This window comes from Sorex araneus, chromosome 1 (assembly GCF_027595985.1).
Source record: "Sorex araneus isolate mSorAra2 chromosome 1, mSorAra2.pri, whole genome shotgun sequence".
NCBI classification, from domain to species: Eukaryota; Metazoa; Chordata; class Mammalia; order Eulipotyphla; family Soricidae; genus Sorex; species Sorex araneus.
This window is the reverse complement of record NC_073302.1, coordinates 65571683-65588004: the sequence shown is the minus strand read 5'-3', so window position 1 is coordinate 65588004 and position 16322 is coordinate 65571683. Positions and strand designations below refer to the sequence as shown.

The following is a 16322-nucleotide window of genomic DNA, read 5'->3' as shown; positions in this document are numbered from 1 at the left end:
TCCTGCTTTCTCCTTGTTCATCATTTTCTCTTGTCTGGATGACTGCAAGAGTGTCTCCTTCCTGCTTTGCTTGGCTGCCACTCGAGTTACCTCTGCTTGTCTGTTCTCTGTATTGCAGTCATTGCAATCCTTTTAAAAAGAATTTAGGATTTGTCTTCATCTTCTTCTTACTCTTATTTCACTGAGAAATGGAAAAAAAATCCTTATCATATTTCCACATAATCTGATCCCTATTTCTTCATTCTTGCATTTGGCTCTTGAAATAATCTGTTTATAAAATTGAAGGCAAGAGTTTTTCTTTTCACTGAGATTACACCTTTTTGGGAAGGTGGTTGGATAAAAAAGTAATTAAAGTACGGTCAGTTAATTCAGTGGTAAAGATGGCACATAGGTTTGCTGGTATACAAAGCGAAGACCTGAACTAGAAGACTGGGCCAACAAATTACTTAGAGGGGTTTACTGAAATTGACCTGTGATGAATGGATATAGAAGAAAGCAAGGTGGGATAGATAGTGAAGGAAATGATAAACAGAAAGTTTTGTAACACCTGCAGATATTTTTATAGGGAATCACCAGCAATCTTAGCACACAGGAATTAGTTTTGTGAATTACTGGGCGATTTAGGCCAAAGGCATCCAGGTTTTATTAGTTCTGTGGCTATTTATTTTCTCAAATTTTGACTGCTGCCTTTTGCAAACTATAGAGTTCAGCATTGGAGCTGAACTCAGTGCTGAACTCAGTGAGTGGTGCATTTAAGCACTTGAGTGCGTGAGTGTGTGCATGCATGTGCATGTGCATGTGTGTGTGTGAATGTAGGAATGGGGAAAGGTAATGGTGGAAGAGAAGTACTTGGGATTGTTTTCCTCCTTCATATTGTCAATGTGTGATATAGGATTAGGGTAGGAAATAATTTTTATTGGATCTGCACCATATTGCCTTTGTTTTTTATGCACAGCATCTTAACTGGGGTATTTTATAGTAGTAGCTCTCAGTTTCATATGTTTGGTTATAATTCTTATTTCTATACATATTTAAGATTGTTTTTGTTTTAGATCATTATCATAATTGTTATGCTTTTGATGTTGATTTGTAGCAGAATTTAAGAATCCCTTATTTTGTCAGTAGGCATATTGCTAGACCTTTACTACTGCAAAAACCTTTGTAGTCTATTTAGTGACCTTTTCTGCTTATATCTATGGAAATTTAGAGAGTAAGTTGGAAGATCGGAGTCAGTTTAGACTAGTCTAACAACACATTTCATTAGTACTACAGTGCAAGATTTGTTAATAGTCTTTTGTTTTACTTTTCAGGAATCAACTGTTCGAATTCATCTCTAATGGATGAAATAAAAACTGAGGACAAGGGGACCTGTGGCATCACTCCATCTTCCAATCCCAGTGGGGCTGTTGATTGTGTATCTGGTGGCCACTTGGTGTCTGAAGAATCAGACTCACCCAAGTTTCCATGGCCACGATCACCCAAGTCAAACTTCTCCGTTGTGCCGAGTAATAGTGTGTTGACAGAGGAAGAAGGGAAGGATGCGGAGAGCCACAGGAATGGCCTTGAAACTGGGGAAGACCCAGTTGTACCCAGTGAAGAGAGAAATGGCTTTAAAATTCCCAGTGTAGGTGGAAATATTTGCTTTAATGTCTTTGTTGTGTGGTGATAGTGGTTTCTAAAAATAGCTTGATGTTCACCAGAACCATGCTTTAGGACACAGGTAACATTTGATGTTGGTGTGTCTTAAACCTATTCCCATTGGTGATTAAAGATAAGCCTTCTTATTGAGTTCTGGCTTACATAATGATGATTCAGAGATTTTTGGCCAACAGAGCTTAATTTTTTTTATTAAAGAAAATTAAATTCATGGCGTCCCATATGGTTCCCCAAGTACTGCCAAGAGTAATTCCTGAGTGTAGCACCAAGAGTGATCATTGAGTATCGCCACATGTGACCTCCAAATTAAGAAAAAGCCCCCAAATTTTTATTTCGAGTTGCGTGTAAATTCATAAGCAGTTGTAAGAACTAGTACAGAAAAATCCTGTCTATGAACTTACCCCACAGGACCATCTTAGAAAACTACTGTAGAATGTCGCAATAATATTGTAGTTGATAGTCAAGGTGCAGAGTGCTTTTATTATTTGCAATGTTAACCAGGCTAGAAATGATTCACCCATATGGTTTCAATCTGCTCCTGCTAACAGTCAAAGCTTTGGGTCCCACTGCTTTTCCTGAGTTCACCTGCTCTGCCTTTTCCCTCATAAACTCAGATGATAGTCCAAGCAGCCTTTTCCGGTTTCTCCCTCTGCCTTTGCTTTAGAGAAATCTGAACACCACACTATAGTACTCAGCTTTCCATTCTAATTCTTCTCAGTTTTTTTGTTTCTCGTTCTGTTTTGTTTTTGGTTTATGGGCTACTCCCCGGGATGTTCAGGGACTATTGCTGGCTCTGTGCTCCAAAGTGACTTCTGCCAGTGACCAGGAACCATATGTGGTGTCTGGAATTTAAACCAGCCTCATGCAAGACAAGTGTCATCCCCTTCTGTAATTACTTCCCCTGCCCTTCTTTCCTCTTCTTGTATGGTCTTGTACAATGTTAGTGTTACATGCTTTCAGCATATACTGTCACTGTTGTTTTAAGATTGTGGGAATGGAGAGATAGTACAAGGGTTAAGGAACTTGCTTTGCATGCAGCCAGCCTTGCTCCATCCCCTGTTCCACATGTGGTCCCCTGAGCACCACCAGGATTAACCGCTGAGCACAGAGCAGAAGTAAAACCTGAGCACAGCTAGGTGTGGCCCCCAAAACAAAAACAAGCAGATGAACAAAAAATGAGTGCAGTTGGTCAGGTAAGCTATGATTGTTTGTCGTCATCGTAAGAACTCAGGTTCCTCTTCTGGCCTATACAACTTACTCAGGAATTCAAGTGGATGAATGAGAAGAACCTCAAGGATTTGAACAGATAAATTGAACTTGCCGCTGGACAGGTTCACTTCTCGATTGTTCCCACTCATTTTAACTTAGAAAAGGCCCTTTTGTGTTTTTGAGTAGCAACAATGATTAAATAAGGAGATCAGTGTGAAATGTTACGCTCATAAGTAGTTTTAAAATATCATCAAGTATAGCTGATTTACTAATTTGATCTAATAACTGATCATTTTGTGATTGTGTATTTTACTGAACTCTAAAATATTTATCAAAATCATATGAGAAATAAAAACACACAGCTAATTTATTTGAAAAGTTGCCTAAGGGAAATTTGAAAATAGTGTTTAAATACTAAACCAGATTTGCAACTTAATTTCATATGGGGATGAAATGGAGCCAAGCAGATAATTGGGCTTTTTTTGTGGAATGGTGAGTGAGTCAACTACATTTTAAAATTACATTTAGTTTTGTTCTTTAAGCTAGATTGAAACTGACAGTAACTTTTCCATTTCTTTGCATTCAGTGGAGGCAGTTCTTCCCGCAGTGCCTTTAACCTTCATCTTTATAATTTTCCTAAACTAAGACTGACAGCATAGGAAAGCAAATGCTTGATTTGTTCTGCTTCTTCTCAAAGACAGGGAATTATTTGCAGAGTATGGTATCCTTTTCTCACATCGTGGTGCCCTTTAAGTACACTGTGAATTTTGTTTTTGTGTAGATTTTTTGGTTTTGTTTTTGGAGTATACCTCATGGTGGCCAGTATGGCTCTGCTCTCAGGCATCACTCCTGGCAGGTTGTGGCACCCAGGTGCTGTAGTGCTGGGAATTGAACCAGGGTTAGCCACAGAGAAGGCAAGCTCCCTACCGGATGTACTATCTCTTTGGTCTCTTTTTAATGTCTTTCTTATCAGTGTTTCTTAGTTTTAAGTGCAGGGTGTTGAGGATTCAGGTCAATGCTCGAGCATTTGCCTTTCATGTGTGAGGCCCTGGGTTTACTCCCCAGCTCTGCAAAAGAACCAGAAACACAGTATAAGTGTAATGATCTGTGCATTCTTGTAGCTGTGAGTTTTAACCAATTAACAAAAAGTAGACAACTAAATTATTCATATTATCCCTTAAAGCTAAATTATTCTTTTAGTAGTAATGTCTTATTTATTACTGGTTCCATGTATTCTCTGTGAAATACTCAGAAATTTTTTCTTATGTGCACTTCTGCTGCCTCAGATATTCCTCCCCAGGGAGCTAAGTTCTGCTCCTCACTGTAGTCTACTCCTCTCAGATGTCTCTGTTGCAAAGGCCTTCTCTGACAAACCTATATAAAATAGGCCCCTTCCCATCTATTTCCACTTCTTTTTCCTGATTTGCTTTTATCTTTATTGCACAGTTCCTGGTACTATTTCGTTTTGACTTATCTATTGCCTGAGTCCCTTCTCCAGCCATAATAGACTGCCCGGGGAAGCAGAGGCCTGGTGTAACAGCTCCTGTTGTGACTCCTCTCTTAAAACAGTGTAGTAAATAGTAAGTAAGGGCTTATTCAGTGTGCACATTGGGCTTAGTAAATACTTCTTATTGAGGACTGAGTTATGACTTCCTGCATTAATTTATAGCCACATATAAATCTCATCCTGTGGTTTTGTCACCTTTTTTTTCTACTCCCACCTTTGATTAGAACACCCTGACATGTGTCTATATAATCCTGCTTTGGCGTCAGATGCCCTTGTTGTTTCTCTCATTTCAGACACCCATTGCTTCTTCAGTTTATAGGGACATTTCCAAGACCCCCTTCTTTGTCATTTGCTGATGCAAATACTCCACTTTCAAGCTCTCTCTCAGAAAACACCATCTCTATTCATAACCCTCTTCTTTTCTTGATTGAGTGTGCAAGTCATTTTGTCACTTTGTCTAAATAGGTTCTGACTGGAGGTGCTCATGACTTTCCCCTCTACAGGAAAATATAGTTTGGAGATCCCAGGACAACAGCAGCAATATATAAAATTTAAGAGGTTTCAAAATGTCATTAATGCCCTGTGTGTGTGTGTTTGTGTGTGTGTGTGTGTGTGTGAGAGAGAGAGAGAGAGAGAGAGAGAGGGAGAGAGAGGGAGAGAGAGAAGAGATTTTTTTTGTGTTTGATTCTCAGTAAAGTGAAGGTTCATTTCTGAGTAGAAGGACTTATATTGGCTCTACTAGATGTTGCTGTGTGTCAGGATAGAAAATAAAACTACCTGCTGGATATTCACATGTGACCAGCATAGAGGGGGCCAATATCCAGGGCCTATGTTTTTAATGAATATATAGTTCTAAATTTAAACTAGATTTTAATATCTTTTTGTTTGGGGTCCATACCTGATGATGGTCAGGGGTTACCCTTGGCTCTGCACTATGGAATCACTCCTGGCGGTGTTCAGGGGATCGTATTGGATTCTGGGGATCGAAACCCTGGTTGGCCATGTGCATGGCAAGGACCTTACCCGCTGTACTATCACTCCAGCCCCTGAACATCTTTTGAAGACGTAGTGCTAGATTTATTCCAGATTTAGTACAAATATCCTGTACTCTAGATAGACACACACAGTTGTTGGAGGTTAGGGGGATCTCTCAAGCATAGCCTTGGCTCCACAGTTCACTCCCAGTGATTTGTAGCTTAGTCCTGTGGACATGATGGTTCAGTGCTGTTTGGTCCCATTGAGCCAAGCCAGCCATGCCTGGAGGCCATCAGGGCTGCACTAGGCTGTGGGAAGTGGAACAGGTGCCAGAATTGAACATGGGCCCTAGCAAATGCCAGCCAGTCCTTGGCACTATCTCTGTGGCCTGAGTGTTTTCACTATGATGTGGAAAGCTAATTAATTTCCCTTCGGGAGATTACTAGGTGAATAGATTACAATCTGTTTGGACTTTTAAAGTATCTTTTGAACAAATCTAATTTTAGTTGGAGAGAGAGCCCAGATTGTTGGAGCACATGCCTGTCTTGTAGAGATTTGATTCCTGGTGCCACACGATTCTTTGAGTACTGCTGGCAGTAGGCCTGGTGGCCCCTGAGAGTGTTGGGCTTGGGCAGTACTGTACCTGGTTTATTAGAAATGTCCCTGGGGGACTCCCTTTGCATTTCTATGTAGCACTGTACTGTAGCACTGTCGTCCCGTTGTTCATCGATTTGCTTGAACGGGCACCAGTAACGTCTGCATTGTGAGACTTGTTACTGTTTTTGGCATACTGAATATGCCACAGGTAGCTTGCCAGGCTCTGCCCTGTGGGCAGGATACTCTCAGTAGCTTGCCAGCTCTCCAAGAGGGACAGAGGAATCAAACCTCGGTTGGCCGCATGCAAGGCAAACACCCTACTACTCTGTGCTATAGCTCCAGTCCTGCTATTGCATTGCTATGTCACTGTCACTGTCACTGTCATCTCGTTACTCATCGATTTGTTCGAGTGGGCACCAGTAATTTCTCTCATTGAGAGACTTATTGTTACTGTTTTTGGCATATCCAATACACACAGCTTGCCAGGCTCTGCTGCGCGGGCTCAATACTCTCTGTAGCTTGCCGGGCTCTCCAAGAGGAACAGAGGAATCAAACCTCTGTTGGCCGCATGCAAGGCAAACGCCCTACTACTCTGTGCTATAGCTCGAGTCCTGTTATTGCATTGCTATGAGGTAGACAAAAATGCAAACCAGCTATGAAACAAAATACTTCCTCTCCCTGTAGGTAAATAAGTGTGATGGGTGTTTCATAATTTAAATAGTTTTAAATCATTGTGAACTCTGAGTTTTTGTCTAAAATATCTCTTTAACTATGTTTTTCATTTTTTTTTTTTGGTTGTTGTTGTTTCAGAACCAGACAGTAGAGGGAGAGACCAAGACTGCTAAAAGTTGGCGTCATCCGCTGAGTAAGCCCCCATCAAGGTCCCCGCTGACTCTGGTGAAGCAGCAGGCAGCGATTGATGAGGGTGAGCATTGGACTTTTGGTGACTCTTCTGTTTACTGCTGTGTACTCTGCATTTATTGTCAGTATTATTGTCAGTATTGCTCCATGCAGAAGTTATTGACCACGTGGCGTGTACATACCAATAGGAGATCATAAGTGATAAGCAATTTGCAGACAAAAGGAAATTTAGGAAAAAATAACTTGTTTTATAGAGTCTAACCATTCCATTAGTTGAAAATTTAGATTTTATATGCTAGCATAAAACTGGCTATTTATAACCTTGCTTTAAGATGCTCTAGAAGAAATTGAGGATAACTTCCCTAAAAATGTCAAATCATAGAATTAATTGTGTGTAGTATGTGGCAAAATATAAATTTTTTCTTAACTGGATTGTTTTTATGAGGTGGAACAGTTTTATCTATGACCAGTCATCATGTGCCATTTATCTCTGTCTTTCCTTTTTTCTCTTTTTTCCCTCTCTTTTTAAAAAAAAATATCTTTTTTTTGACCTTCAATTAAAAATCATGTCACTTCCCGAGTGCTGAACCTACAAGTGAGCCCTGAGTGTTGAATGTTGCCCCAAAACAAAAATCCCCAAAAATCAAATCACAGACCAGCTTATTCATTTCTTGCAAACGTCACTTTGGATAATGAGGCCCTCATTAAAAAAAACTCTCTAAAAGGATTAATTTGATAATGTTTTTCTGAACATATTTTTCTTTTAGCTAGTTTTCCTTACTGTTAGATATCGTCAGGAACTGTGTTTGCAAGGATGCTCAAGGATGCATCATTAATCTTGGACTCAAGTGTCTCATTTAGTTAAAAACTTGAAAAAAAATTCCTTTTGGGCCATATCCTCTAGTGCTCATGATTTATTCCTGGTACTCACTCATCAATCAGGAATCAACCCTGGTGCTACCAGAGGTGGTGCAAGACAAGTGCCTTGACCCTGTAATGTACTCTCCCCAATATTGAAGGAGACATCTTTAGCAAATCTTTTGTCCCTGTTATCTACTTTCTTTTTTTCTATCCCATGTTCACTTAGAACAAAAGATAAGAAGTGTAGTCAGCAGATAATGGTGATTGTAGTTTCTGTAACACCAAGAAAAGTGGCGGGACTCTACCTTTTGGAGTAAAACAACTAAAGAAACATTTCTGTGTTTCTTTTCTTATGTTACCATGTGCATTTCATCTTTCTCTTGCTTCTTTGTACCCCTCACATTCCTTTTATTGTGTCAAGATAAAGGACTAGTCTGTATAAAGTAATTAATTCTTGACATCCTTACTTATGAATTTTAATTAGTCTTCCCCAGCATTGCCTGTATTCAGGATAGGTTCTTGGAAAGGAATGGGCTATAACACATGCAAAAAGCTGCTTTCTTCTATGTCCTTACTTGAAAATTTTTTGATGTGGGCTATGATAAATTGGCCCAGAGTTTCTCCTTGGAGAGGCATTCTGATTTCAGTCAGTACAGTTTGAAAATTTCTAAATGGATTGGTATAACGAAGTAGTGTCAAGGGCTTGAGGTTAAATATCTCGTTGAAACATTACCCCATGCTGTTTTTAATATGTTAAAGGCTCCTATAGTCTTCTGGGAAATTTTGAGAATTGAAAACAAAAATCAGAGAATTTTAGTGATGGTTAAAGGTTTGCAAACTTCTAAACTGACAGTGGAGACTCTTCTATGGCCTGGGGCAAATTATATAGGTCATTGGGCGTTTGAACATGACCTGAGTCTTTTGCTTCTGTGTGTGCAATTGACAGTGAATGAATATCACATTGGATATTGAGAAACAGTGGGCTTAGTGATCATTGGGCACATACCACTCCAAATTGCCCTTCTTTCTGGGAATTTTCTGCCCTCTGGGGCCCCTTTTGCATTGCTCAGATAGAAGTAGGTATGTTTGCCAGATGAGAGCATAACCAGATCAGAGCATCTGATAAATTGCATCTCTATATAACAATCAGTGTCCTTTGTTGGTGAATGAGCATTTTTTTTTTCTGCTGAAAATGGAATTTGATTTCTTAGTGAAAAACAGCAAAGGGGAAAGATATCGATCCAGCACCTCTGGGACCTTATGTGCAGCTGGGAGATAAGAATTGTGCTCCTCTCTACAGAGTGGTACCTCTTTGATTCTTGGTATTGAAACTGTCAGATCATTCTGATGGTGGCAGATCTAGTAATTATGGGATCAGTGAGGATTTCCTGACTCTCAGCCAGTTCTTTGCTAGAATATTTTCCATGTGCAGTAGCAACACATCAAGATTTATGGCGGTGGAGCGTAGGGGTATATGGGGAGAAATGTAAGGCTAGAATATAGCATCTGTGCATGAATGAGTATCTGATTCATATTTTTGTGATTAAAATATGATCCTTACATTTATTATTTATGTTGAAGAAATTGCTAACTTCATTTGCTCTTGCTTTCTTTGTAACAAAATCATTTTGATTATATTCTCCTTAAACTAGAAAGCCAAAGTGATCCTTAAGGAGCCAGTCGAATTTTATATATTTTTTTGTCTATTGGGCTGATTATGCAAATGTTGAATTGGAATAGGCTTGAAGGAAAAGTGTTTGTGTGGCCACTTTAGTTTTGAGGCATTCTGGATATGTACTCATTCTTTTCTTACGATCTGTTGACATTATGACATATTCCAATGATCTTATTTCAGAGCCTTGTTGTTGAGTGTCCAGGGGGAGGCATGGTGTGTATGCAGCACGGTTGACCTAGGAAGTCTCTAAGATCAACACTGTCTCATGTGAAGGGCACTGGGAATGAGGGAATGAATATTCTCCTGGAGAGAGAGTGGTAGCTAGGTTAGAATTCTGCTGCATTGTTTCTTCTATAGTGGTTGGAAATTCCCTGCTAGCTGCACTTAGATGATTCCTTTAACTATTGCAGTCTGATACAGGATAAGTAATGATAAGGCCATTTGTAATCTAGTACCAGTTTCTCTCTCAGCTTCATTTTCCTTGTTCTCTGACAGGTTCTCCTTCAGGGCATTTAGACTTTTTAAATTTCTGCATACAGTCTGTTGCCTAGTGCTTCTATGCATTTGTCTAAGCTTTTTACCTGTGAAGCCCTTTTTCTTCTTGGAATCATTCTCAATTACTTCTCACACCTACACCTTCTTTCCTGTATCTACTCTCATTAGCTTTAGTATTACAGGTAGCTCTATCATACCACTTAGAAAGTTACATTGTTGTTCATTATTTGTGTACTTTGTCTCTTCTCTTGCTCCTTTTCTCTTTCCTCTTTCCTTCCTCCCGAAGTCCAAGGTCAATGTTTATGGCTTACATAACCAGTGGATCCAAAGGAAGGAATGCCTTTGTCATCAGTAACTCTGAATTTAGTCCTTAAAAAAATACTTTAATATAACTGCCATGTCAAAAGGAAATACAAGTCTTGCCGAGGAAATTCTGTATGTATATATAGAGAAAACAATTTTAAGTAACTGATATTTTACACAATTTTGTATGTGAATGTTGGAATTTTTATTATCAGTGGGCTAAATCTTAGCTCACTGTTAAAATGCTTAAAGTTAAAATGAAACTGACACAATGCAGATATGACCAATGCTTTGACACTTGAGGGCTCCCAGATTAATGACATCCCACTGGGATGGTATTTTTATCCACTACCTCAGCAGCTCCTTCCCTTCCTTCTCTCCCTTAACTCACTGCCTTCTGCCTTGCCTAGCTAGCTGTTTTATCTATTCGTTGTCTGCTGTTTTGCTTCCAGATTAAAAGAAAATTAATTCATAAATGTTTCTATGACTACAGTCTCACCAGTAGCATATTGGTGTAGTTTGTACTCCCACAACTTGCAGAACTTCTCCTGCATTGATGTTCGGAGAATAGACATCAGAGCTGACATCAGTAATTTGAACATATATTTCACGAGTCTGCCTAACCTTGGGGTCATTATTCTTTAAAGCTCTTTTTTTTTTTAATGGAGTGTAAAGATGAATTTTTTTAAAGAATGGACTTTTTTATTTGCTTTTTGGGTCACACCCGGCAGTGCACAGGGGTCACACCTGGCTCATGCACTCAGGAATTACTCCTGGTGGTGCTCAGGGGACCATATGGGATGCTGGGAATCGAACCCGGGTCAGCCACATGCAAGGCAAATGCCCTACCCACTGTGCTGTCACTCCAGCCCATTCTTTGAAGCTCTTATCTTGCACACATGTATGCAGTTTATTTCCTTACTTTTTGGGAAAGTTTTACTGATTTTTGTTTATGTGTGTGTGTGTGTGTGTGTGTTTGTGTATCTCATTTTCTTTATCCACTCATCTATTCTTGAGAACTTGTATTGTTTCCAGTAAATAGTGTAAATAGTGCTACTGTAAATAGTACTGCAGTGAACATGGGGTGCAAATATTTTTCTTAAATAGTATATTTTCGGCCCTCAAGTTAGATGCTGAGAAGTATAATTGTTGGGTCAATTTCAGTTCTTAGGTTTTTAAGAAGTGGCCTTATTGTTTTCCAAGAAGGTTAAACCAATCAGCATTCCCACCAAAAAAGTGATTGAGGGTTCCTTTCTACCCACATTCATGTAGTACTGATTTTTTTGGTTCTTTTTTATTTGCCACTCTGATTGGTGTGAGGTGATATATGCCAAATTTTAAGATGTGTGACATTAATTGTAGATTTTTGTATGTTCACATTCCCCCATTGATCCTCAGTTATGTATTATGCCATCTTTATTTTGATTTACATCTTCATTCTAATTTTTAAAACTTCGAGCAAATCTTCAGTCATTGACCTCAGTTTCCTCATCTGTAAAATGTGCTCAGTATAAATGTTCATGACCTCCTCATTTATGTGTGTATTTTTAGCATCTCAGAAACTTGGTAATATAATACATGTATTATCATTGGAGGCAGAGTCTCTTGCCTGAGCGCCTGGATGTCTTCCCCGGGGTTCCTCAGAGGGGGTGGGCTCCAGCTTTCCTCCCTGCCCCAAGCAGAGCTCCCGAGGCCAAAGACCTCCAGAGCCTAGCCACAGCTATGCTCAAGGCCCCTCTCCACACATTCTGACGAGCCTCACGCATGAAGGAACCGGCAGAGGAACCCAGGTGTGTGGGACCCGAGGCTGAGACCTCCAAGCCTGCTAGGATCAGGACTGGGTCTCCTCTGCCCAGATTTCCTATTTACCAGTAGCTAGTGGTCACACCCAGAGACTGCCCCTTGTGCCGTGTAATCCCACCAACAGTCTATAACCAGAGACTTAAAACCAAGCTTGCAGAAGTGCGCCACTGCGACATCTTATAGGCTACTTTTCCCTCTGGGAGAACCTGGCAAGCAACTGAGAGTTTCCTGCCCACATGGGAGAGCCTCACAAATTCCCCATGTGTATTCATATGCCAAAACCAGTAACAGTGCTGGGTCTTATTCCCCTGACCCTGAAAGAGCCTCCAATGTTGCATTGTTGGGAAGGACAAGTAAAGAGAGTCTTCTAAAATCTCAGGGCTAGGACGAATGGAGACATTACTGAGACTGCTTGAGAAATTCGAGATCAACGGAATGATGATGATGATGATGATGATGATGAATGATGATGAATGATGATGATTATTATTGGATACATTTGTTAAAAAGTAACTATTCAAGTAAAATTTTATGATTTCTAAGACAGTTACACAGAATGACTATAAAGCATACCGATAACAGTTCTATAGTGTTTATCTTAAATAAAGATGTGGCCCCACCTACAATTTTGAATGTTGACAGAATTCAAATGAAGGCCCTGGTTATAGTTCTTATTTCTCTAATCTGAACCATCTATATAGCTTAATCATTAATTCAGCAAATGCATTACTCTAACATGCTGGATAGTCATCTCTTTGAAATTAAAGGCAGCTTAAACCCAGATTCCTCTTTTGTAATGTCTGTATGCCTTCAGGGTTAGATTGAGAGTGTATTTCAGGCACTGTTACAGCAATTTATTTTCTGGAAGTCTACATTAATATTATAATTAATATATTAATAAGTTAAGTTTTAAAATATAGAGGTGGAAATTGCTTCTTTAGGGATTATTATTCTTGGCACTTGACCGTTAATTTACCCTTTAAACTGAGATTTTCAAGAGTAAAACATATATACTTAATTTTATTTCCCCACACCCTGCAGTGCTTAGGGCTTACTCCTGGCTCTGTGCTCAGGAATGACTCCTGGCAGTATTTGGGGGATCATATTGGATGCTGGGGATGACCCTGGGTCAGTTGCATGCACAGTAAACCCCCTGCCTGCTTTACTATTGCTATGATCCCCTAATTAATTTTAATTGAGAGATATCACAAGAACTCAGCTTTGCACAACTTAATATGTCTCCCAGTGGTTTTCTGTTTCACACTTATTTTTAAAAATTTATTTTATTTTATAAAGTAGTTTACAGTATTTGATTACATTTAATATTCAAACACCAATCCTACCACTGTTACACCTTCCCACCATCATATTTTGGGTGTTTCCATCCTGAACCCCAATTCCTGCCCCAAAGCAGAACTGAAATAAAATAATATTTCCCTCTAATGTTGGTTGCTTCCTACTTTGAATCCCATCAAATATGGTGTGGTACTCTTTGGACTATGGATAGGGTATGTCCTATGAAGTGTCACTCGGCCTTGAATGTGGCCACATGGTCCAGGAAAATGTTCATTAGTGGGTGAGGCTCAGTTTGAGCATGTGGAGAGTGGCCATGAGCAGGGAAGTGGGTGGGTTCTGGAGGTTTTCAGCTGCCAGGGCTGGGTCCCTTGGGGTGGGGAGGGTCTTATCCTTCCCCACCTGGGGTGCCTCAAGTGAAACAGCCTGGCACGGGTTGGGGGAGTGTCTAGCGGCATGGTTATGGTAAACGTCATATTGCTCCCTTCTGGAAAAGAAGGACGTGTGATCTGGATGTTGGCCAATGATGAGATTATCTGGGCCAGCCAGGACTGGCTTATGGGCGTGACTGCTGAGTCCCTAGGGATGGGAATTTGGGTAGAGGATCTCTGTTCCTGGTGCTGATGAGCCCAGAGTTCTCAGTCACAAAGTCCCGCATACCTGGGTTTTCTGAGGGTTCACTTGTGGTTGAGGCTCTTCACATGTGGAGAGCAGCTATGAGCAGGATGGCAGTTGGGTTTTGGAGGTTTTCACCTGCCGGGGCTGGGTTCGTTGGGGCAGGGAGGTGTCTCATCCACCCTTCTCTGGGGTGCCTGAAGTGTTTCACACTCATTTTAAAAAACATATTCATGTTTATATTGAAGTTGAGTTCTAATATTAATATTAGAATATTAATATTCAAACAATATTTTGAATATTATTTAAAATGCAAAATGTTCAAATAATATTTTGCAGAGACTGAGTGGATTTTTTGTTTTTGTTTTTCTGTGACTCCCAAGTAGTGCTTGGGGGCTATTCCCAGTCTGCTGCTCAGGAGGTCAGGTGATGTCATAAATTGAACCTTGTCCTCCTGTATATACTGCATGAATTCTTGTTCTTTGAACTATCTCCCTGGCCCCTTTGTTGGAGATATTTTCTTTCAGATCACCCGATGATTCTTGTGTTGTTTTTGGAAGTTCACTACATCACTTAGTCGCTGTGAATAATACTAGCATACATACTGGCTTTGGGGAACTTTACAAAAGGACCTTATTTAGAATTTCCTTATTTCAATTTGCCTATGGTGGATTGATGTTTTGGGGGCAACTTATGCTCCTTTGCCACTGGTATTCTATAATTTTCTCATTTTTAAGAATGCTGGCATAGACTTTCCAATTATTTTTTTCAAGGATTTATTAAGTATTTGTGGACCAAATTTAATAATGATCACTTTTATTAACTAAGTCTTATGAAGTTTACTTATTTTGAGTATTAAATTAGATTTTATTTTGAATTCTAAGAACCCTAATTTATTTCTTTTGCCAGATGGTCCTAGGTACATGAGTCTGGTTATGGTATGTAACATGAAACCTGCCTTCTAGTCTTGTCATGCCTGTTTTTATGGCTACATGTCTTGGAAAATAAAATCTCTTAAGGCTCATCACATATTTACTCATTTGTATGATGAAAAGGTTGGATTAGTGATCCTACCATACCCTTTCTTTTTAACTCTGAAGGTTTTGTAGTCTGTGAAAAAGTAGCAGGTCTGATTGTTGGGGTAAAATTCCAGGTAATAATAGTGGGTTTTCTGTCGAAAGTTGAAATGTAATTAAAGTAAAGAGAGAGTAAAGTGAAAATCATCTGCCATACAGGCAGGGTGGGGCGTGGGAGGGGGGTATACTAGGGTTCTTGGTGGTGGAACATATGCACTGGGAATGGATGGGTGTTTGATCATTGTATGACTGAGACTTAAATCTGAAACCTTTTAACTGTTCTCACAGTGATTCAATTAAAAAAAAAGTAACAGAATTGGATACTATGTAGTCTACTAGCCTTTCATTGAAAAGCAAATAGTGAAAGAATATCTTTCATTATCATCATCATCATCATCATCGTCATTGTCATTTCCCCTCTATAAAAAGTCCCTTCTAGGACCCTTCTTCACTGCTGGTGGGAATGCCGACTGGTTCAGCCCTTCTGGAAAACAATTTGGACGACTCTCAAAAAATTAGATATTGAATTCCCATTTGACCCAGCAATACCACTGCTGGGAATATATCCCAGAGAGGCAAAAAAGTACAATCGAAACAACATCTGCACATGTATGTTCATCGCAGCACTGTTTACAATAGCCAGAATCTGGAAAAAACCCGAATGCCCCAGAACGGATGACTGGTTGAGGAAACTTTGGTACATCTATACAATGGAATACTATGCAGCTGTTAGAAAAAAGGAGGTCAAGAATTTTGTAGTTAAGTGGATGGGCATGAAAAGTTTCATGCTGAGTGAAATGAGTCAGAAAGAGAGAGACAGACATAGAAAGATTGCACTCATCTATGGTATATAGAATAACAGAGTGGGAGACTAACACCCAAGAACTGTAGAAATAAGTACCAGGAGGTTGACTCCATGGCTTCGAGGCTGGCCTCACGTTCCGGGGAAAGGTCAACTCAGAGAAGCGATCACCAACTACATTGTAGTCGAAGGCCATGTGGGGGAAGAGAGTTGCGGGCTGAATGAGGGCTAGAGACTGAGCACAGCGGCCACTCAACACCTTTATTGCAAACCACAACAGCTAATTAGAGAGAGAAAACAGAAGGGAATGCCTTGCCACAGTGGCAGGGTGGGGTGGGGGGGAGATGGGATTGGGGAGGGTGGGAGGGACACTGGGTTTACGGGTGGTGGAGAATGGGCACTGGTGAAGGGATGGGTTCCCAAACTTTGTATGAGGGAAATATAAGCACAAAAGTGTATAAATCTGTAACTGTACCCTCACGGTGATTCTCTAATTAAAAATAAATAAATTAAAAAAAAAAAGTCCCTTCTAAACCAGTTTTGAAAAACAAATGCTGTTTATGTTTCCTACATGTAGTGCTTCAAATGTTATTA

At 39.9% G+C, this 16322-nt stretch overlaps 1 protein-coding gene across 3 annotated transcripts in view; it reads left to right on the top strand.

Moving 5' to 3' along the window:
* KDM4C (lysine demethylase 4C) overlaps positions 1-16322 on the top strand; it is a 432788-nt gene that overhangs the window by 223701 nt on the left and 192765 nt on the right. For all 3 annotated transcript variants that reach the window (XM_055145808.1, XM_055145803.1, XM_055145813.1), the window contains 2 exons: positions 1311-1624; positions 6755-6869. In XM_055145808.1, the coding sequence (XP_055001783.1) occupies positions 1311-1624; positions 6755-6869 (429 nt within the window). The remainder of the gene's footprint in view (positions 1-1310; positions 1625-6754; positions 6870-16322) is intronic.